This window comes from Nicotiana tomentosiformis, chromosome 5 (assembly GCF_000390325.3).
Source record: "Nicotiana tomentosiformis chromosome 5, ASM39032v3, whole genome shotgun sequence".
NCBI classification, from domain to species: domain Eukaryota; kingdom Viridiplantae; phylum Streptophyta; class Magnoliopsida; order Solanales; family Solanaceae; genus Nicotiana; species Nicotiana tomentosiformis.
In genome coordinates this window covers 40,713,525-40,737,131 of record NC_090816.1, presented here as the reverse complement: position 1 = coordinate 40,737,131, position 23,607 = coordinate 40,713,525, and the positions used below count along the sequence as shown (strand labels likewise).

General features: G+C 39.9%; 1 protein-coding gene across 1 annotated transcript; it reads right to left on the bottom strand.

Moving 5' to 3' along the window:
• Positions 1-6,780: 6,780 nt before the first annotated feature.
• On the bottom strand, positions 6,781-10,713 carry LOC104105719 (uncharacterized). The gene is made up of 5 exons (XM_009614105.4): positions 10,437-10,713; positions 10,171-10,354; positions 9,609-9,815; positions 7,514-7,684; positions 6,781-7,413 (listed from the first exon to the last, which is right to left on the bottom strand). Exons 1-5 carry the CDS (start codon positions 10,517-10,519, stop codon positions 7,258-7,260), a joined length of 801 nt encoding a protein of 266 aa, XP_009612400.1. The 5' UTR covers positions 10,520-10,713; the 3' UTR covers positions 6,781-7,257.
• Between the last annotated feature and the right edge of the window lie 12,894 nt (positions 10,714-23,607).

Here is a 23,607-nt window from a genome sequence, read left to right as displayed (position 1 = left end):
TCCGTGAATACCTCACACGACACGCCGCAGAGGTAATGCCTCTAAATATTCAATGCATGAACAATAGCTGCCAACTCTAAGTCATGAACAGGGTAATTCTTCTCATGAACCTTCAATTGCCGAGACGCGTATGCAATCACCCTGCCATCCTGCATCAATACTACACCAAGTCCAATACGCGATGCATCACAATACACGGTGTAGGATCATGAACCTGTGGGCAACAACAACACTGGGGCTATCGTCAAAGCAGTCTTGAGCTTTTGAAAGCTCAACTCACACTCATCGGACCACCTAAATGGGGCACCATTATGGGTCAATCTAGTTAATGGGGCTGCAATGGATGAAAATTCCTCCACGAACCAGTGATAATAACCCGCCAAACCCAGGAAGCTCCGAATCTCTATAGTTGAAGCAGGTCTAATCCAGTTCTGAACTGCCTCAATATTTTTAGGATCCACTTTAATGCCCTCGACAGATACAACATGCCCCAAAAAGGCAACCGAGTCTAACCAAAACTCACACTTTAAAACTTGGCATATAACTGACTATCTCTCAAAGTTTGAAGTACAATCGGAAGATGTTGCTCATGCTCCTCTCGGTTGCGGGAGTAGATCAAAATATCATCAATGAAGATGATCACAAAAGAATCAAAATAGGGCTTAAATACCTGATTCATCAAATCTATAAATGTTACTGGGGCATTTGTCAAGCCAAATAACATCACTAGAAACTCATAATGCCCATACCGAGTCCGAAAGCTATCTTAGGAACATCTGATGCCCTAATCTTCAATTGATGGTAGCCAGATCTCAAATCAATATTTGAAAACACTTTGGCACTATGAAGTCATCAATCCTAGTCAACAGATACTTGTTCTTGATAGTGACTTTGTTCAACTGCTGATAATCTATACACATTCTCATCAAACCATCCTTCTTCTTCACAAACAACACTGGTGCACCCCAGGGCGAGACACTAGGTCTAATGAATCCCTTATCAAGCAAATTCTGCAACTGCTCCTTCAGTTCCTGTAGCTCAGGCGGGGCTATATGGTATGGTGGAATAGAAATGGGCTGGGTGCCCGGAGCCAAGTCATTACAGAAGTCGATATCTCTGTCTGGTAGCATCCCCGACAGATCTGTAGGAAACACCTCTGGAAACTCAAACAAAACTGGTACTGAATCGATGGAAGGAACCTCCGCACTAAAATCACGAATATAGGCTAAATATGCTAGACATCCCTTTTCGACCATACGCCAAGCCTTCACATAAGAAATAACCCTGCTGGTAGAATGGCCAGGAGTCCCCTTCTAGTCTAATTAGGGAAACCCCGGCATGGCTAAGGTTATTTTCTTAGCGTGACAATCCAATATAACGTGATAAGATGACAGCTAATCCATGCCCAAAATAACATCAAATCCACCATATCAAGAAGTAGGAGGCTCTCTATAGAAACCACGCACGAACGATAAACACGATCTACAATAATAGAATCTCCCACAGGCGTGAAGACATATACATGAGCACTCAAAGAATCACGAGGCATAACCAGATATGAAGCAAAATAGGATGACATGTAGGAATAAGTAAATCCCAGATCAAATAAAACTGAAGCATCTCTATGGCAAATTGGAGCAATACTTGTGATGACGGCGTCAGATGACTCGGCCTCAGGCCTAGCTTGAAATGCATAAAAATGGGGTTGGACCCTACCACTCTGACCTCCGCCTCTCGGACGGCCTTTAGCTAGCTGACCTCCACCTCTAATGGCCTGACCTCCACCTCTGGCAGCCTGACCCCCGCCCCTAGCTGGCTGAGCGGGCGATGAAGAAACCGGTGCTAGAATCATGGCACGAGAACTCTGTTGTGGCTTGCCGCCCTGTGACCTATGGCAAAATCTAGAAAGGTGCCTCGGATCTCCACAAGTATAACAAGCCCTCGGCTGTTATGACTGCTGACCCTGGAACTGGCCCTGTCGACCTGGATAACTACCTTGATAACTCCGGATCAGAGGTGCACTAATAGGAGTTGATGGTGCACTATAGGCTAGCTGCTCAAGATGAGACCACGACTACCCAAAGCACCGTGGGATGCTTGAAGCATTGACTGAAACAGCCTGGGATGATGGCCTCTACCAAAAGTACCCCTGCCTCCAGATGAGGCACCGCTGAAACCTCCGAAATGACGAGGCCTCTTATCAGATACCGCTCTCATCTCCTGACCACGAACTACCTCGATCAGTCTAGAAATCTCTACGGCCCTCTGAAATGGAAATATTATCTCTAGTCTCCTTGGCCATTTGTAGCCTGATACTGAAAGTAAGTCCATCAATGAACCACCTCACTTTCTCCCTCTCAGTAGGGAGCGAGATAACTACATGGTAAGCTAGGTCCACAAATCGGGTTTCATACTGGTAACAGTCATACTACCCTGCTGTGGGCGCTCAAATTGGTTGTGGTACTCCTCTCTCAGAGTGAAAGGAATAAAATTCTCCATAAATAGCTGCGAAAACTGATCCCAGGTAAGTGAAGGTGAACCAGCTGGTCTGGTCAGCACATAATCCCGCCATCATTTCTTGGTAGAACCGGTCATCTGGAACACTGCAAAATCGACCCCATTGGTCTCAACAATACCCATGTTGCGCAACACCTTGTGGCAACAGTCCAAGTAATCATGTGGATCCTCAGAAGGTGCACCACTAAAGTGAATAGGGAAGGTCTTTGTGAACTTATCCAATCTCATCAATCCCTCAAAAGACATTGCGGGCCTCTTCCCGGTCTGTGCAGCAATAACTAGTTAAACTACCCTAACTGGCTGGACTACTGGGGTCTGAAATATGGGAGCCATCTACTCCGGAGTGTGAGTAGCAGGAGTCTGTGCTCCTCTCCCAGCCTAAGAGACGGCTGGTGCCACCAGAAATGCACCGGTTTGGTCCACACTCTCCATAAGGCCCACTAAACGAAATAGAGCATCCTGAAGCACGAGAGTATCTATAAATCCCTCTGGAACCTTAGCGGGTCCGACTAGTGCAGTCTGAGCTGGGATATCCTCCTCATGATCAATATAAGGCTCCACTGTAGGTGTTGCTGCTCGACTCTAGGCTGAGCTCTACCTCTGCCTCTAGCACGATCTCGGCCTTTACCCCTGCTAGTGGCTGCAACAGGGGGCTCCGGCTCCTATTCGGCTGTAGATGATGTGCGTGTTCTCACCATTTATGAGATAACAAGAATGGAATAATTCAAACATCAATGATAGAATAAGATCGCACGATATGGAAAGAAAAAAGTGAAATTTTCCTAAAACTCCATAACCTCTATAAGATAAGTACAGACGTCTCAGTACCAATCTCCAGACTCTTCTTAGCTTGCTCATGACTCGTGAGATCTAAGCAAACTAGTGCTCTGATACCAACTTGTCACTACCCGAAATCCCAACCCCGAGGTCGTAAAGGCACCTAACATCCACATGTTAGACAAGACGACCTGAAATAGGTAATTAACAAATTTTACCAGTTGAAAACAAAATAATAATAATCAACGAGAAATAAATGCCAAATCTAAAACAATGCGAATATAAATCACGTAATACTAACTACTCCTAGAAATTCAGAGTCACGAGTACACGAGCAACTAGAAGTCTACAAACATTGTCTGAAATAAATACAAATGTTCGAAAGAGATAAACAGTAAAAGTGGAAAATGGAAGGGGGCTTCAAGGTCTGCGAATGCCAGCAGATCTACATCGAATCTCCGTATGAAAATGATCCGAGCCGATGCACCTCAAGCAGTGCTGGGACCAATACCAGTATTTGCACAAGAAGTGCAGAAGTGTAGTGTGAGTACAATCGACCCAATGTACTCCGTAAGTGTTGAGCCTAACCTCGACGAGGTAGTGACGAGGCTATGACAAAATACCTACGTAAATAAACCTGTACAAGTATATATAAAGCAGCAAAATAAAAATAACATGATAAATTCTAATTGGGAGGGGATATGCAAAAAGGGAAAAATATCATAAACACGGTAAGTACGAAATCACGAAATGACATCTTTCGAATTAAGCAACAATATAACCAAGTAAACCACCGAAACTAGAAATCAAATAAATCAGTGATATGAAAATGGCACGGCATCACCCTTCGTGCTTTTACTCTCGTCCTCACCATGCAATATCATGAATATAATGGCACGACATCATCCTTCGTACTTTTATTTTCGTCCTCATCATGTAATAATATGAATGAAATGGAACGACATCACCCTTCGTGCTTTTACTCTCGTCCTCACCATGTAATACTATAAATCCGAATAATAAACAATGCGGGGAATAATTTATCTTCAAATATGATGTCGTGATATCAAACTTCAACTTTTAGAATATTCAACATCTTTTAAAATAAGCAATAAATACTAAACGAATAATTAAAGAAGAATAATCTAACCTAAGCATGGATAACATAATTAACAAAATAATATAATGCAAAGAAACAAGTTCCACCCGCATGCTTTAACCCAATGACAACGTATAAGTACCTGTCACCTCACATATACATTGTCCCCAAATATAAAACATGTAGCAAACAGACCAACAAGTCCTAATCCCTCAAGTCAAGATTAACCACGACACTTACCTCACTCCGCAACCAAATCAATGCTCAACTGCGGCTTTTCCTCTAGAATTAACTTCCAAACCAATCAAATCTAACCAAATATAGTTCAAATAATTCCAAATAAGCATTAGAAACTACCCACGAGTGGAAAAGATTCAATCTTTAATGATTTTGAAAAAAGTTAATAAAAGTCAACCCTGGGCTTGTTTGGTCAAAACCCAAGATTCGGACTAAAACTCAATTACTCATTTATCCCCGAACCCGATTATGTGATTAGTTTCGAAATCCGACCTTAATTTGAGGTCTAAATCGCAATTTTTCAAAATCCTCATTTTCTATCTAAATCCCTAATTTCCAAATGAAAAGGCACAGATTAAAGGTTAAAATCAATGGGTGTTTATGGAAATGTAAGGAAACAAGTTAAAATCTACTAACCTATGAAGTTGGGATGAAAAACCTCTTCAAAATCGCCTCTAGGCCAAGCTCAAACTTGAAAATGGGATAAATCCCGACTTTGGACTGTTTTAAATCACTGGCGCCAGGTGTTCATCGCGTTCGCGAGACACCTGACGCGATTGCGAAGCATTGTGGCCTAAATGGCCTTCGCGTTCGCGGGAAACTCTTCGCGTTCGCGATGGCCTCACCCACTTGGGCTTCGCGAACGCGTAGAGTAACCCCTGCCTCCCCAGAATCTCCCTTATCCCATCGCGTCCGCTTGTGAACGATCGCGTTCGCGAAGGGTAATCCCTCCACTACTTCGCGTTCGCGACCGGTTCTCTGTGTTCGCGTAGAAGAACATCCTCCCATGTCCCAGTTTCCTCTTCGCGATCGCAAGAGTACCTTCGCGGTCGCGAATCACAAGGCCACAAACACCATCAACACTCAAAAAACCAGATTTTTCTTAGTTCAAGTGGTCCGTAGCCTATCCGAAATTCACCCGAGCTCCTCGGGCTCCAAACCAAACATGCACACAAGTGTAATAACATAATAAGAACTTGCTCGCGCGACCAAAATACCAAAATAACACCTAGAACTGCGAACCGGACATCAAAATGCATGAAATGGATCCTATCAGATCCACTCAAGAACCTTCAAATTCACAACCGAGCGTCCGAATCCTATCAGATCCACTCTATTTTTTGCACCAAAATTTTACAGACAAATTTTAAATAGTAAAATGGATCTATACCAAGTTCCGGAACTAAAATCCGAACTCGGTAGTAATAAAGTCAACTTACGGTTAAATTTCGAAAATCTTTAAACCTTCAAATTACTAGTTTTCAACAAATTACTTCAAATCAAGTTAGGGACTTCCGAATTCAATTTCGGACATATGTCCAAGTCTAAAATCATGATATGGACTCACCGGGATCGTCAAAATACTGATACGGGATCGTTTATAAAAAAAATTGACCGTAGTCAACTCAAATCATTTTTAAAGTTAAAAATGTTAGTATATCCTATTCAAATATTTGAAAAGTATAAAAACATTTAACAAGAAGTATCCAACCAGAAATAATTTTGCAAAAAGTCTTCAACAACATTCAGTTTCATCAAACAAGTCTTCAACAATTTCAGCAATTACATATTCTACACAGTTCCGAAAAGAAAAATAGCATCAACAGTAACTTGAACATCATCCCAAAACAACAGCAAAAGTAATTCAAACAACATCCAACCTTTACTTTTCCTCTTCTACTTCTCTTCTAACCTAACACAAAATAGAAAAACATGCATTAATTTTTAAAATAAATTAGTTTTCCTATTTGGAAATAAAATAAAAAATATAAAGGACCCAAAATCAACCTATGATAAAAAGCAACAACCAGAAAGAAAAATTAAAGCAAAAATTCTGCACATTAGAGGAAATTGGAAGAACGACGATATTAAGGATTTTCCCTGCTCCCGCGTATCAGTAATGTTTTCTGTCTTCTTTACATTTAGCTTAATAATTGACGTAACCTTTGTTTCCTTTAGCGTCAGTTTTATAAACCACGTTAAGGGTTAGATCAAAGTTGTCCTCTTTTACAAAGATAAGAGATATTTTATATTCACTACTCACTAGTATAGATAAGGAATAAAAATTACTCCGATAGGCATACAGAAGGGACTACCTAAGTCTTTTCCTTCTGCGGGAAAAATGCAAATAAATAAGTAATACGTCTATGTTGCTCTTTTAAGATGATTATTATGTCTAAAATCGACACCCAAACAATTGCTGCATTTTCACCTGAATATAAACTATAACGTAGCTCACATATATTTACCATCACAGAATCAATATAATTGAGGAACCGTGATAGTAGCAAAATGAAGCACTTCACTGTTCATCTAACATACTAGTAAATGCGTCAATAATACAGTTGTTTGCCTAGACTGCAGATGACAAATACCATTGACTAAGATTTAAATATACACTTAATATGATGCTCTTAATAGGCAGAACCGCCTCATCTTCCGTAGCAGACTGTGCAAGGAGGTCCTGGAGTAAGAGACACGAATGATTACTCAACGGTAGGATAACTGAAGTATTACTTGATTATGCAGATTTAAGACAGAGGAAGATAACTCTGCCGCTTTATCCATGGGAAAGATCACAAACATTGTCTTGTTTGGATCTTGGTAGTTCATGTTTGAAGAACTTCTTAGGATACAGAATCAACACCTTCTATCATTTTCTCAATCATAAAGGTCATCTGCTGCTCCTTCCATACATCCTTCTCAAGAGACAGTTCATAAAATGTTACCTCACCGGAACTCCTCACTGCCAGAGAAGAAGTGCTTCTTGTGCCATAACGCCCCTATGCACCGGCCGTTAGAAAGCAAAATTAATCAAAATGAAACAGGCAAATACATGTGCACTTCCTTAAGCTGAAAACAAGAGGGGTGTAAACACAATACCATAGAGGTTTTAGTATCAACGAATATGGCATCAGGAGGGTAGATGCCTGGCAGGTTGCTGTCTTCTTTAGACACGTCTCTCATTATTCTTTCAGCTGCCCGTCCTATTGGAATTTCAGCTTCACCATATTCATCTAATAATTGCTTGAAACTGCACTCCAGCCGTTGAGACTGCAAATTTGAAATTTAGAATATGGAGGCAAAGGCACTTTTAACAATCTTAGGCAACTATCACTCACTGAACCACTGGAAAAGACAAAAGAATGAAAGCAGCAACATAAAAGAGAATCCAACTCCGACGGCACTCTTAATAATCATTTGCTTGTTGTCAAGTGCTTTGACAACAAGCAAAAGCACTTGACAGCAACTGATAGAAGCCTAAAGCATTAGGATAAACGCTCTCAGTATTATGACTTAAACTCTGAGTTGCAACTTGCAAGTTAGAAAAACAATGAGAATGCAGTGTGTTCAAATTCTCCCACATCAGAAGTAAGACCAGTTCCAATCAACAACATGTTAAGAAAGGTAAGATTTTACATTTAAGTTGAAGGGCTTCAATAAAGCTAGGGGTACGGATCTTTGTTTTCACTTCTTTTTCCATAACCCCCTTTTGGTCTTGGGATGAGAGATTGACATAGTATTAATGGGTCTAAACAGCCATCTGTAGAGCAGTTATAGATATAAACTCTTTTACCAAATTTTTCTGCACTATTTTTCCTCCTAGATTAACGGTCTATGTTATCAAAGAAAGGAAGTTTAAGAGAGCATTAAGTATGCGACGACGAAAAACATTTTCCATATGAAATGTTGTGACTATGTTCACGTAGATACGTGAAATTGCAGCACTTGTCACTTTCTGAACTGATTTATTGCTCTTAGAACTTCTTAGTTGATTCTGTTTAAGATTTATCAAGTTTTGTCACACCATAGAGGAGCTCCTAAAACTATTTATCACGATCTCAAGGTGAGTTTCTTAATCATAAATTGATAAAAGTTGTCCCTTAATCTAGGTAGTGAATCTCCTTTTACCAGAATTGCATGTAGCTAAAATAAATTTGTGATATCCATGGCCTAATCCTTTTTTCGTCAATCTCTTTTCCATCTATGTGAGGTAGACCTGTATATCTCAATGATCGACAGCATAAACCAAACATTTAATTTCAGGAACATTGCATATTCTTTCTACCTCCAGAAGAATATTTTACTTTGACTAGTTATGTTTGATTTAACACAATCTAACTGCCTCACAAACTGGTCACCTCTCCCCACTATGAAAACACTAAAACACTTGCCCAGAAAGTTGCTATAGACCATTGTATTGCATCTTTAATTGTTATATTGACGATACCCAAAAGCGAGAGAGTGGAATTAGTATAGGCCAGAAACTGTAGAATGAATAGATATTGTTAATCTAGGGTATTTACTCTCCTCCAAAATAATTATCGGTATCTTTTTGTAAATCATGTCAAGCCTAACTGATAATGTCCTCGGAGTCTTGGAGCTCAACTGATAAACAGAAAATAGTCATCAGCAGCATTAGATTTGTTATAATCAGCATTAAATGATTTTAGACCACCTATTTGTTTGTTTACCGGGTTCAGCACGACATCATAAATAAGCTCTACCAAAGATTGCCAAGAGTAAGAAATAAACCAAAAGTAGGACCAAACTGGGAGTTAGGCATAAACAAAGATGGATCTGTGAATGAGAAATATAAGTTTCCTAGTTTCATAGAAATCAATGAGATTATTTCAAATTGTTCAAGTGGGCTGGATACGATCTGCGCTAGATACGATGTGAAATAAGTGAATTTATCCGGTTGAGGCATTCTTGATTGATTGAGACAAAACGATTCCCTCAATACGACTTAACTCCGTCAGCCTATGTTCTTAAATGACCCCATCATCAATTCAACTTGTTTTCTTTGTTGGCCTAAATTTTCTTTCAAGACATGTGCCTTTTTGAGTGCTACATAAAAGCTTTGAGACCACGGAAGGTATATCCATAAGCACAGCCTTGCAGTGCAGGTTTAAGCGTCAATAATCTAACAAAATCATCAAGAAGAAGACCATGATGAAGCAGAGCAATTTGTTACCTTAGGCCAGGGAGTATCAAGTGCTGCATTTGATAAAACATGAATACCAGCTGAAACCTCAGTCACGGACATACCGCTGTCTTTTGGTCGGTTGGTTATATAAACCATTGTCATCGAACAAAGATCAGCTACTATCAAATTAAACCCATTATATTGACCAGCTTCTCTCAAAAGTTGCTCCGAAAAATCATGTGGGCTCTTATCACTCTGTAATTACAAACCCACAAAAATATATTTCACACCGGAAGTACCTAAGAGGCTGTAGTTTTACCAAGTTCAGAAAATTTCATTAGAATCTGGAAAGTACTAAGGCAAGGGCAATATCAACAGTGAATTCACTAATTAGAAACAAAAGGATGCATAACCAGAAACGTGCTTAGGCTATATTCCAAGAGTTAAGAAACACCTAAAACGGACAGAGGGATTTGAAAGCTCCCAGCAGATTTATAAGATTCCCCACTTTTGTATACACTTGTAACGGGGATTTGTTCCCCACAAGTCCTAAGAAAGCTCCAGGCAATTAAACAAACAGGTGGAGTGCTTGGTATTGCTGAGAAAGCACCTTTAAGAATCGAACAGGAAGGTCTCCTCTACTCTTGGCGTCTGAATTTGATTTGATTTCTCGAACATTAGTAAGGAAAGCCACTCTTCCGGAGCGAGTACAAGCCAGCCAAGTCCCGCCAGCAACTTCATCTCTTCCACCAACTATATCACTATCTTCCCACCATGCCAAAGGCTTCGTCGGACTTCCAACAATAAGGAATTATGAGACAACCAAAGTCGAATAGAATAAATAGAAAAAAGTGAGTGAAATTCAAAATGGCTTACCGATTATGGTATTCATCTCTGTTGAGGAATAGGAGGAAGGGATAGAGCGGATGCGCTTTCCATATGAATACGGCTATACACATGCTTTCTTGTCAACTGACTGAACTTTCTGTAATTGCATATCCTAGTGATGCTTTCTACCTCAACTCTCCACGAGCACTGGGAAGTGAGACCGTCTAAAGACAACTACTATATTTCTACAGAACGCCACATGTAACTAATACAAGAATAGTTGGTGAAAACATGTGCAAGCTCATCATTCAGACTTTACAAATATGGTAGCAATATCTCCTCTCTCGCAAAATAGTAATCTCAATATGTTTAGTTCATACAATATACTTTCTCCGTTTTAATTTACGTGAATCTATTTGACTGAGTATGGAGTTTAAGATAAAATAAAAACTTTTAAAATTTGTGGTCCTAAATAAATTAAAAAAGGGCCCACAGTATTTGTGTGGTTATAAAAGCTTCTCATTAAGTAAGGGTAGAATTGTAAGTTTAAACTAAATTATTTCTAAATTTAGAAAATGGTCATTCTTTTTGGAACAGACCAAAAAGAAAATAGGTTCACATAAACTGGAACGGATGGAGTAAAAGGTAGCTTGATTATCACACACAAGTTCCGTATAGTTGATCTCACCAAATTTTAACTCCTTGAGCAACTTTTGATCCAAACTTGCTCACATGTAGCCATTGCTCGATATTCTGCTTCTACATTAGACCGAACAACCACATTTTGTTTCTTGGTCTTCTAAGACACCAAATTATCTCCTACTAAAGCACAATATCCAAACATAGAACGTCTATCAGAAGGCGATCCTACCCAATGAACATCTGAGTATCCAACGATCTGCTCATCGCCTCAATCCTCAAACAATAATCATTTGCCTAAAGATGATTTTATATACCGAAGAATGCGGACAAGTGTACCTCAATAATGTAACGACCTGATCGGTCGTTTTGAGTTTTAGCATGTCGTTCAACGGTTTGAGACCTCGCATTAGGCATTATGACTCACATATGTGGTTGGTTTCGATTTTCGAGAGGTTCATAGTTGATTTGGAAGAATAATTCTCAATTCGGAAGCTTTAAGTTGGAAGAGTTGACCAAGATTTGACTTTAGAGTAAATGACCTCGAAATCAGGATTTGAAGGTTCCTAAGGTAATTTTAGACTTGGGTATATATTCGGGTTGAGTATCGGGTAGTGTGGGAGCGATTCGGCACTTATTGTCAGAAGTTTGCATTTTGAAGGTTTTTGAATTAGCCAAGTTTGACTTGGAGTAGACATTGGTGTTATCGGACTCCGGGTGGTGTTCCGAGACCTTGGATAAGTCTAATTAGTTGTCTGGAACTTGTGTGTGAAGTTTGGTCGTAATCCGGAATAGCTAAGTGTGATTCCGGGCGCGTTAAGCGAAGTTTGAAGGTTTGAAAGTTAAGAGAAGGATTTTGATCGTCGATCCTTGGTTTTGATGTTATTTGTGGCGTTTCAAGCCCTTGGATAAGTTTGGATAAGGTATGGGGACTTGTTGATATGATTGGACGGGGTCCTCAGGTGTGTTTCAGGATGGTTTCAGACTATTTCACTTTGATTTGCAGTTGCTAGTTTTTGGTGTCACTGATATGCATCGCGATCACGAAGAAGGTCTCACAATCGCGAAGTGTTGTGTGGAGATGGCCTAGATTGGAGGGCTGCTCACTACGATCGCGTGAGGTCATTCGCAATCGCGGAGGAGAAATTTCTAAGACTTGTAGAACGCAGAGTTAGGCTCGCGTTCGCGTAGGCTTGACCTGAGATTAAACTTTCATAAAGTATCGAGCCTTACTATTTTAGAAATTTGGCGGCTACTATATTAGCCACGAAAATTATACTATCTCTTACGAATTACTCTCGCGTTGTACTTTATTGTCCGATTTTGTTTTGATTTCATAACTCGCACATATATTCACTAGTTGGGCTGATGACCCGTCAAAAATTTTATTATTCTTATGGGATCGGGCTGAACACCTTAGGACTATTTTTATGGACCGGGCCATACGATCTCGACAGTATTATAAAATATCTCTACAGATCGGGTTGTACGACCTCGACAGTATTATGAGATGCATCTATAGATTGGGCTGTATGACCTCCGCGGTATTATGGGAGCAGGTGGTACGATCACGATAGGATATTGTACAATCACTCTTATGGGATCGGGTTGTTCGCCTCGACAGAATCGTGTGTAGTATTGCGATAGGGAGTCAGTGCATATATGAGTATCTTGACTCAGACTTTTTGATGTTTACACCTAGCACTTGTCATATATATTTCATTCGAGGTAATATTCTTTATTTGAGGATTTTGTGTTTATTCTTCTGTTGAGGATCGTGTTATACACATATATTTGTTTTCGTTGATTTTATTTGCTATGCCTCATACCTGTCTACTTTTATCGTACTTTAATTATTGGAATACTAGTACATTTGATGTCGACCCCTCACCGCTATTTCTTTGAGGTTAGACTAGATACTTACTAGGTACGCGTTGATTTACGTACTTATACTACACTTTTATACTAATTGTGCAGGTACTGAGACAAGTACATTTGGTGGTCACACAGGCGCGTGGGCGCAACTACTGGGGAGATATTTTGGTGAGCATTTATACTACACTTCTGCATTAATTGTTGGTTTGCCTAACGGCAATGTTGGGGCTATTATACCCCATATTTTCGTACGTGAGAGTACGCCGTAAGTTAATTGATGTAAGCTCAGAAATGAGATCGTCTTTAAAAGAACATAAAGTAAGTTAATCATGTTACCTTGGAGGTTACAAATATTTAAGATCATGAATAACAAGTACCAATAGGGTTGGAAAGCTTAGACGCTAAGCGAATTGAAGAAAATAAGTTTCGTCGAAAGTCGACAAATTTGGAATGTTATAACATGTACTTTTTGGGTGAGACTAGGGTGCTTAACATGACAAAGAGGTTATGTTATGAGTTATTTTAGTCGTATGATAGTCGTGTGTTACGTTTTGAAGTCAAGCGAGTTGTGGAACAAAAGTTGGCAAAGGTCATCACAAGTTACATTCATAATGTGCTGAATATTAGGTCAAATGTAGATGAGCTTTTATCCCAATATACTTACAATTAAGTAATGATCCACATACTGAATTGAAGATCTACGAGTATAGTTTTTAACGCATTAAACCGTTCGTCGATACGACATCGGAGAAGATAGATATTCAAATTTTTGCGAGACCGCGCAAACAGCTCCCAATGGGACCCACTTAGGCGGTAGTCGACCTACTTCACTTTATAAACGATTTGGACGCCTATTTCTTTGCTCATTTTCAACTCAACTTCGTCTACAAACTTCTCCTTACCCTCCTAAATAGATACCATAAGGGTTTGAAGTGATTCCAAAGTGATTATACCATATTTCAACATCAAAAGTTAGTTCTAGTGAAGAACAACACCTCTTTGAGGTTGTGTTATCATTGAGGATATTTGTGGGCTATGTTTGGCTGAAACTTCAAGTGGTTGCTGATTGTTTAGGTATGTATAATACTCTATTACTTGTTCTTGAGGTTGTTTGTATGTTGGTTGCATTATTTGAGCAAGATACTACAAGAGAAGACTCGAAATAGTTTGAGATGTTATTGTTCTTAATGGACTATTTTGGGAAGGTTGTTTCCATGAACTTTAAATGGTTGGAAACCTTGGAAAATGACTTGTTTATGCTGTTATTTTCATGAATATATTGTCTACATATCAAACTTGCTATTGGTATTGTGAATAAGAAGATAAAGAACAATATAACAATGGAAAGTTGTACTTGTTATTGTTGTTGGATTGTTGGGTTGTTTGAGTGTAGGTGATTAATAGGAGGTTGGGAGTCTTCTAATTTTACTTGGTATCATGCTGGACATGCTTTTAAGTTAACTAATGTATGATAATGGGGTTGAAGGGCGCTAAAGGGATTCAATCCAAGCTTGCCGCTCGTTGTGATATATTGATGATTTGTTAATGAAATATTTTGTACCCTATTGTTGATTTTGTTCTTATTGTATTACTTTAGTTGTTGTTATTGATATATGGTATTGGAGGAGGCCCTTGTTATAGGAGAGATGCTGCCCGAATTTACGCAAACAAGCTACTAGCTTAAGTTACAGACTTAGCCTTTACTTAGCACTAATTTTGAATGTCCTTATGCTATGGTAGATTGAGTGGAGTTGTTTGAAGATTTGCTTGATAGGTATTAAGGACCCAACGGGGTTAAGATATGTTAAGGCACTTCCTTATTTCTTTTGGCATGATCTAAAGTGAAACGAACATAAATGATACGCTATTTCATAATGGATCTACTCCTAGCAACTAAGGTTGTCTATGTTGTTCTTTCCTTATAAAGTTATTCTAAGCATGTATGTATAATTCTTGAATCCTATTGAGGTCCATATTGATGGTATGATGTACATAGCGTTAATCGAAGGTGCAACGACCTGATGTCACTCAGAAAGGTATTGAACGTGATTCCAATGAGTCCAGCATGCATCATATATATATGTATCTATTTTACTCTACCGAGTCGCGCTATAGTCGGCCAGGTACGACACCTATTATGCATCCACTAATCAGTTTTGTTTTACCGAGCTCCACGTGGCCGGGTACGATTCTACCGAGCCTTATGATGACCGGTGTCATGCCCCAACTTCGGGAGGCGCGACCGGTGCTCAACCGAGTGAACCCGGCCGAGCAAGCCTGTTAGATACTTTCTACCCAACTCACCCATGATCAAGAAAAGACGTGATTTCATTTATTAGATGGAAGGGAGTTCATACATACGACACAAAACCGTTTCATTAGCTATTCATCCTTTTAGTCTCAAAATACACAGATTCTTATAGTCTGAGTGGAACAAGTGATCAAACACATCATATACTTGTTTAACATTCCCAACACCCATAAACAACCCACATTGCATCTACAGAGCCTCTAAAGATACAAAAGAGAGTCAAGATGGTGCCGACAACAAGACCCCGGCTATACCTCAAAAGTGACCACAATATAAACGAAAGGTACAATACATGATCCCGAAATGAAATGGGGCTCACCGAGTCCGCTGAGAAGAGGATGCAGCACTATCTGTGATCAATACTGTCTGCTATGTAACCACCTGTATCCATTTAAAGATGCAGCGCCCCCGGCAAAAGGGACTTTAGTACCGTCGAATAGCACTAGTATGTAAAGCTAAACACCAACTCAGTAGAATGAATAATAATGCAAGAGGAACAATCAAGAATTCAATAAGGCTTCAAATAATATTAAAATAACAAGTTAAGGATCATATATGTTTTCAAGTCAATTTCATTATTATTATTAGGTTGGGTGATCTTTAGCACCAATATTCCACAATTCATAATACCTCTGTATTCTTACACGGAGTCCGATCTCGGCCCGATCGGCTAGGCCATATCATTTGAGACATTATTACAATTTCATTACAATTTCCAGCACAGTACCACCATATGTGCGGCATGGCGTCCGATCACGGCCCAATCGGCTAGGCCATCTTATTTGAGACATTACCACAATTTTATCCATAATACCACCGTGTTCTTACACGAAGTACGATCTCGGTCCGATCGGCTAGGCCATCTCATTTGAGACATTACCTTCTTCAGTCAATCATCTGACATCGAACTTCTTTCATTTACCTTCAGTTTATTGGCACTAGTGATTACGATTACAAAGTCATTCTTGGCACTTGGCCGTATTTCATAGTTTCAGTTCCCTTTTCCACATTCAAATATCATTATCATTATAAACATCAATAGGGCTTCCCATTCAAGACATTAATTCACATATGAGCAATTTGGGAAATCTTAGGCACATAGAGGCCTTTCATACAATTTGGCATAACAACCTTTATTTCGGTCTTGACATGAAGTCTTAACATTCGTATCACAAATTCCACATTTTTGAACATATTCTCAAATGGCAAGATGATATGATGAAGCATTTATCATAAACATTGAACAAACATCCTTCAACACAACCACATTAGGAAAAGCCAATTCAATAATGATCAACGACTTACTCCAATTACATGAATACCGTGGGATTCGATTCTAAGAAGAAGGGGGTTTAGCCAACATACCTCAATTGAGCTTCTTAAACTCTAAAATGATCCGGAATTCTTAGCAACTTCAATTTATTTTAGAAATATAACAAGTTGAACCACAATTAGGAAGATGATCATGGTTTTAGCTCATTTGAGCATATTATCAAACATTAGGTGTGCATCAATGTTTTAAGGCCCTTTTTGTGAAAGACTCCACCAACCCACACCACATTCTTTTCTATATTTAACTCACAACCTTCCCACATACCATAGGAAAACATGCATGCAAGGTAATAACTCTCATCCCCATGAATTACCTTACTAATAGCCCATTCTAGTTACATTTTAAAATTAAGAGTTTGGATGATAGAATCTTACCTCTTAGGAAGAAGACCTAGGTGCCTCTCTTGATAATCTTCAAGATTTAAGTGATAATTGAAGAGAAATGTGATGAAGATCACTTCTCCCTCTAGGACCCTCTTTCTCACTCTAAAAATATTAGAAAATATGATCAAAATGGTATATGGGATGTGTTTTAATGGAATAGGGTCGGGTTTTAAAACCCCAAAATTGAAGCTCTGGAACAGGTTCTACGATCGCATATGCGACCGCAGAGAGATTATGCCGTCCGCGAAATGACCGCGAAAATGGGTGCCAGAGTTGGAAAGAAACTGACCTAGTCTGCGGTCACTATGCGGCCCACAGACCTGTTCTGCAGTCCCATAATGCACCGCAGAATGGTTCTGCGGTTGCATAGTGCACCGCAGAACCTCCCTCCGAAAAAATCCCAAGGCGGAATATGCGAAAAGGATGCGGCCCGCAAAATGGTTATGCGGTCGCATAATGGCGGCGAAATTGGGCATAAAAAATGCCCCAGAAATCTGCCCCACTCTGAGACCAATTTGCGGTCCGCAGAGTAGTTCTGCGGCCGCAGAATGGACCGCAGAAATGCGTACTTCTGCCCAACATTTTCCTTCGACTCCCCAGCGCACTGTTCAATCCAAAAAGTCTGAACCGCGGCCTCTACGCCTACTTTGGCATCACAAAATCTGGGTTTTTAGGAAAAATTTTACGGGGCCTTACATTCTCCCCCACTTAAGATCATTTGTCCTCGAATGAGGATCAGGGTCCATTATTAGAACCTTGTGCAACTCAGTTTTTATACCTTACACCAGCAACCCAAAATTTAACTTACTCCCTAAATTTCCAAAAATGTCACCAGAGTTTCCTTTGTAACTAGGCCTATTCACCTGTCAGAGAGCCCTAGAAACACATCCTTAAAACATATTCATAAACCATTAACATAACATAACTCATACAACACCAACTGTGACCTCATGTAAATAACATATAATCAAAAGGAACACCTTTACATTAACTGAACAAGTGATATAAAATTTGTAGGCGACAAGTTCATAAAAAGGATTACTCAGCTATTCAAATAAGTAAGGATACTTCTTCTTCATCTCTTCCTTGGCCTCCCAAGTGGCTTCTTTAACCTGCTGGTTTCGCCATAACACTTTCACGGAGGCAATTTCTTGACTTGTATATCAAGAGTGGCAACCGGAATTTCTTTATATGACAATTCTTCATTAACCTCAATAGTTTTAACCGGCACAATAGCTGACGGATCTCTAACTACCTTCTTCAACATAGACACATGGAATACTGGATGCACTAATGACATCTCGGGTGATAGCTCAAGCTTGTACGCCACCTGACCGATCCTCTGGATGATTTTGTACAGCCCGATGTACCTCGGACTCAATTTTCCCTTTTTCCCAAATCGCATAATACCCTTTATGGGGGAAACCTTCAAGAATACCCAATCATCTTTTTTGAACTCTAAGTCTTTGCGACGAACATCCAATAGGATTTTGATGACTCTGAGCAGTTTTTAACCGCTCCTTTATGATCTTAACTTTTTCCATAGCCTGATGTACAAGGTCTGGCCCTATCAACTCTGCTTCCCCAATCTCGAACCACCCAATGGGAGATCTACATCTCCTACCATATAATGCCTCCAATGGTGCCATATGAATACTAGCATGAAAGTTGTTGTTATAAGCAAACTCTATGAGTGGCAAATGATCATCCCAGCTACCCTTGAAATCAAGAACACAAGCACGCAACATGTCCTCAAGCGTCTGAATAGTCCGCTATGTTTGCCTATCGGTCTGTGGATGGAAGGCTGTACTAAGATTTACCTAAGTACCTAAAACTTGCTGGAATTTCTTCCAAAAATTGGTCGTTAAGATTTACCTAAGTACCTAAAACTTGCTGGAATTTCTTCCAAAAATTGGTCGTGAAGAGCCCCTCGATTGAAAATGATAGAAACTGGAGTGCCATATAGCCTGACTATTTCCTTGATATACAACTGAGCATACTGTTCCGCTGTGTCGGTAGATTTAACTGGCAAGAAATGAGCTGATTTCGTGAGTCGGTCCACAGTCACCCAAATTGAGTCAAACTTGCGCAGAGTGCAAGGTAATCCTACCACAAAGTCCATATTAATCATTTCCCACTTCCACATTGGAATTTCTATGTTTTGTGCAAACCCAATAGGCCGTTGATGTTCGGCCTTCACTTGCTGATAATTCGGACACCTTGCCACAAAGTCCGCCACATTCCTTTTCATTTCATTCCACTAATAGGCTTCCTTGAGGTCGTGATACATCTTTGTAAAACCTGGATGCACGAAATACCTAGAAGCGTGAGCTTCGGTCATGATTCTTTCCCGGAGACCATCTATATTCGGAACACATAGACGCCCTTGGTACCTTAGTGTACCATGATCCATGCCAAGAGCAAAAGCCTTAGTCGTATGTTTTTGAATCCCCTCCTTCAATTGAACCAAAGATAGATCGTTGTATTGCTTCTCTTTGACCTCCACAACAAGCAATGATTCGACCCTATTTTGCACAATTACCCTTCCTTCACTAGAGTCCGCAAGACGAACTCCCAAACTAGCCTATCGATGGACTTCCTTGGCCAATGGTTTTGATATACCTCGAAGTGTGCTAAACTACCCATAGATTTCCGGCTAAGAGCATCCTCCACAATATTGGCTTTCCCCGGGTGATATAGAATATCGATGTCGTAATCCTTAAGTAACTTAAGCCATCTTCTTTGCCTCAGATTCAACTCTTTTTGTTTGAAAATATATTGAAGACTCTTGTGGTCCGTGAATACATCCACATGGACCCCATACAAATTGTGATACCAAATTTTTAATGCAAAATCCACCGTCGCAAGTTCTAAGTCATGTGTTGGATAATTCTTTTCATGATTGTTGAGTTTCCTAGAAGCATATGCTATAACTTTCTGTTTTACATTAACACACACCCAAGCCCAATTCTTAAAGCATCACAATATACCACAAATTCATATGTACCCTATGGCAAGGTCAATACCGGCACTATAGTCAATCTCGATTTCAACTCTTGGAAGCTCCTTTCACAAGCATCGGACCATTGGAACTTAACTGCTTTCTGAGTCAATTTAGTCAACGGAGAGGCAACAATAGAGAACCCTTCCACAAACTTCCTGTAATATCCTGCTAAGCCCAAGAAACTGCGAATCTCGGTGGGTGTTGTAGGTCTAGGCCAATTCTTTACTGCTGAAATTTTTTGAGGATCAACCTTGATTCCTTCTCTAGAGACAACATGACCCAAGAATGTGACAGATTCGAGCAAAAATTCACACTTTGAAAACTTCGCATACAATTGGTGCTAATGAAGAGTCTGCAACAATGCTCTAAGATGACCGGCATGGTCCTCCCGACCTCGTGAATACACAAGAATATCGTCAATGAACACTATCATAAAGGAGTCGAGGAAAGGCCAGAAAACCCGATTCATAAGATCCATGAAAGCCGATGGGGCATTTGTTAGCCCAAAAGACATCACCAGAAATTCAAAATGCTTATATCGGGTCCTAAAAGCTGTTTTCGGAATATCCTGCTCCCTGATCTTCAGTTGGTGATACCCGGATCATAAATCAATTTTGGAGAAGTATCTAGCACCCTGTAACTGGTCAAACAAATCGTCTATTCTTGGTAGTGGGTATTTGTTTTTGATTGTGACTTTGTTGAGCTGCCGGTAGTCAATACACATCCTCAGTGATCCATCTTTCTTCCTTACAAAGCAAACTGGTGCGCCCCATAGTGACACACTCGGTCGGATGAAACCCTTTTCTAACAAATCCTTTAGTTATTCCTTTAGTTCCTTTAATTCTGCTGGTGCCATTCTGCAGGGCGGAATAGATATAGGATGCGTGTCTGGTATCACATCAATCCCAAAATCAATCTCCCTGTTTGGTGGAATCCCAGGGAGTTCATCAGGAAAGACCTCTGGAAATTCATTCACAACGGGCACAAACTCGAGTGTAGGCGCCTCAACGTCGGTGTCCGTAACCCGGACCAAATGATAGATACACCCTTTGTTAATCATCTTTGTGGCCTTAAGGTAAGAAATAAACCTACCCTTTGGTAACACATTATCCCCCTTCCACTCAACAACTAGCTCATTAGGAAATTCAAACCTCACAGTTCTAGTTCGGCAGTCGAGCTTAGCAAAATAAATAAAGCCAATCCATTCCCATAATTAGATCAAAATCAACCATCCCCAATTCAATGAGATCGGCCACGGTGTCCCGACCACATACCGTGACAACACAACCCCTATAAGCTTGTGTGACCACAATAGACTCGCCAACGGGAGTAGATACAGAGAACGACTCAGAAAGCTGTTCCGGTTCTATCCCAAATTCCATAGAAACATAAGGGGTAACATAGGACAAGGTGGAACCGGGATCAATAAGGGCATATACATCATAAGTTTGGACAATCAATATACCTGTGACGACATCTGGAGAAGCCTCTGCACTCTGGCGACCACTCATATCATAGAATCGGCTGGGTGCAAAAGGGATGTTAGTACCGTCGAATAACACTAGTATGTAAATCTAAACACCAACTCAGTAGAATGAATAATAATGCAAGAGGAACAATCAAGAATTCAATAAGGCTTCAAATAATATTAAAACAACAAGTTAAGGATCATATACGTTTTCAAGTCAATTTCCATATTATTAGGTTGAGTGATCTTTAGCACCAATATTCCACAATTCACAATACCTCCGTATTCTTACACGGAGTCCGATCTCGTCCCGATCGGCTAGGCCATAGCATTTGAGACATTCTCACAATTTCATTATAATTTCCAGCACAATATCACCATGTGTGCGGCATGGCGTCCGATCACGACCCGAATGGCTAGGCCATCTTATTTGAGCCATTACCATAATTTCATCCACAATACCATCGTGTTCTTACACGGAGTCCGATCTCGGTCTGATTGGCTAGGCCATCTCATTTGAGACATTACCTTCTTCAGTCAATCATCTGACATCGAACTTCTTTCATATACATTCAGTTCATTGGCACTAGTGATTACTATTACAAAGTCATTCTTGGCACTTGGCCGTATTTCATAGTTCCAGTTCCCTTTTCCACCTTCAAATATAATTATCATTATCAACATCAATAGGGCTTCCCATTCAAGAAATTAATTCACATATGAGCGATTTGGGAAATCTTAGGCACATAGAGGCCTTTCATACAATTTGGCATAACAACCTTTATTTTAGTCTTGACATGAAGTCTTAACATTCCTATCACATATTCCACATTTTTGAACATATTCCCAAATGGCAAGATGACATGATGAAGCATTTAGCATAAACATTGAACTAACATCCTTCAACACAACCACATTAGGAAAAGCCAATTCAATAATGATCAAGGACTTACTCCAATTACATGAATACTGTGGGATTCGATTCTAAGAAGAAGGGGGTTTAGCCAACATACCTCAATTGAGCTTCTTAAACTCTAAAATGATCCTAAATTCTTAGCAACTTCAATCTATTTTAGAAATATAACAAATTGAACCACAATTAGGAAGATGATCATGGTTTTAGCTCATTTGAGCATATTATCAAACACTAGGTGTGCACCAATATTTTAAGGCCCTTTTTGTGAAATACTCCACCAACCCACCCCCCATTCTTTTCTATCTTTAACTCACAACTTTCCCACATACCATAGGAACACATGCATGCAAGGTAAGAACTCCCATCCCCATGAATTACCTTACTAATGGCCCATTCTACTTACATTTTGAAATTAAGAGTTTGGGTGATAGAATCTTACATCTTAGGAAGAAGACCTAGGTGCCTCTCTTGATAATCTTCAAGATTTAAGTGATAATTGAAGAGAAATGTGATGAAGATCACTTCTCCCACTATGACCCTCTTTCTCACTCTAAAAATATTAGAAAATATGATCAAAATAGTCTATGGGGTATGTTTTAACGGAATAGGGTCGGTTTTAAAAACCCCAAAACTGAAGCTCCGAAACAGGTTCTGCGGTCACTTATGCGACCGCAGAGTGATCATGCGATCCGCAAAATGACCGCAAAAATGGGTGCCAGAGCTAGAAAGAAACTGACCTGGTCTACGGTCACTATGCGGTCCGCAGAACTATTCTGCGATCGCATAATGTACCGCAGAACGGTTCTGCAGTCGCATAGTGCACTACATAACCTCCCTCCAAAAAAAATCCCAAGGCGGGATATGCGACAAGGATGCGGCCTGTGAAACGGTTATGCTGTCGCATAATGGCCGCAAAATTGGGCATCAAAAATGCCCCAGAAATATGCCCCACTCTGCGACCAGTTTGCGTTCCGCAGAGTGGTTATGCGGCCACAGAATGGACCTCTACGCCTACTTTGTCATTATGGAATTCGGGTTTTTAGGAAAAAATTTACGGGGCCTTACAGCCGGATACATTTTTACCTAGTCCTCTTCGAGGTCGGGTACGATATAACGATGATGCCCACAGAGGCATATGTTTTAAAAAGTTTATGTATAATATATATATATATATATATATATATATATATATATATATGTGTGTGTGTGTGTGTGTGTATGTGTATCATGCATTTCATGTCAGTAGCCCTCAGAAGCACTCCGATGCTACAAGTTTTATCTCCTCTATCT

Bases quoted from the DNA above. Each gene is read 5' to 3' on its own strand.
- LOC104105719 (XM_009614105.4), bottom strand. From the start codon at position 10,519: ATGTGTATAGCCGTATTCATATGGAAAGCGCATCCGCTCTATCCCTTC. The intron at 9,816-10,170 runs GTGCTTTCTCAG...TTGTAATTACAG, and splicing joins TTCCTGTTCGATTCTTAAAG to AGTGATAAGAGCCCACATGA. The intron at 7,685-9,608 runs GTAACAAATTGC...TCAAATTTGCAG, and splicing joins TTGATACTCCCTGGCCTAAG to TCTCAACGGCTGGAGTGCAG.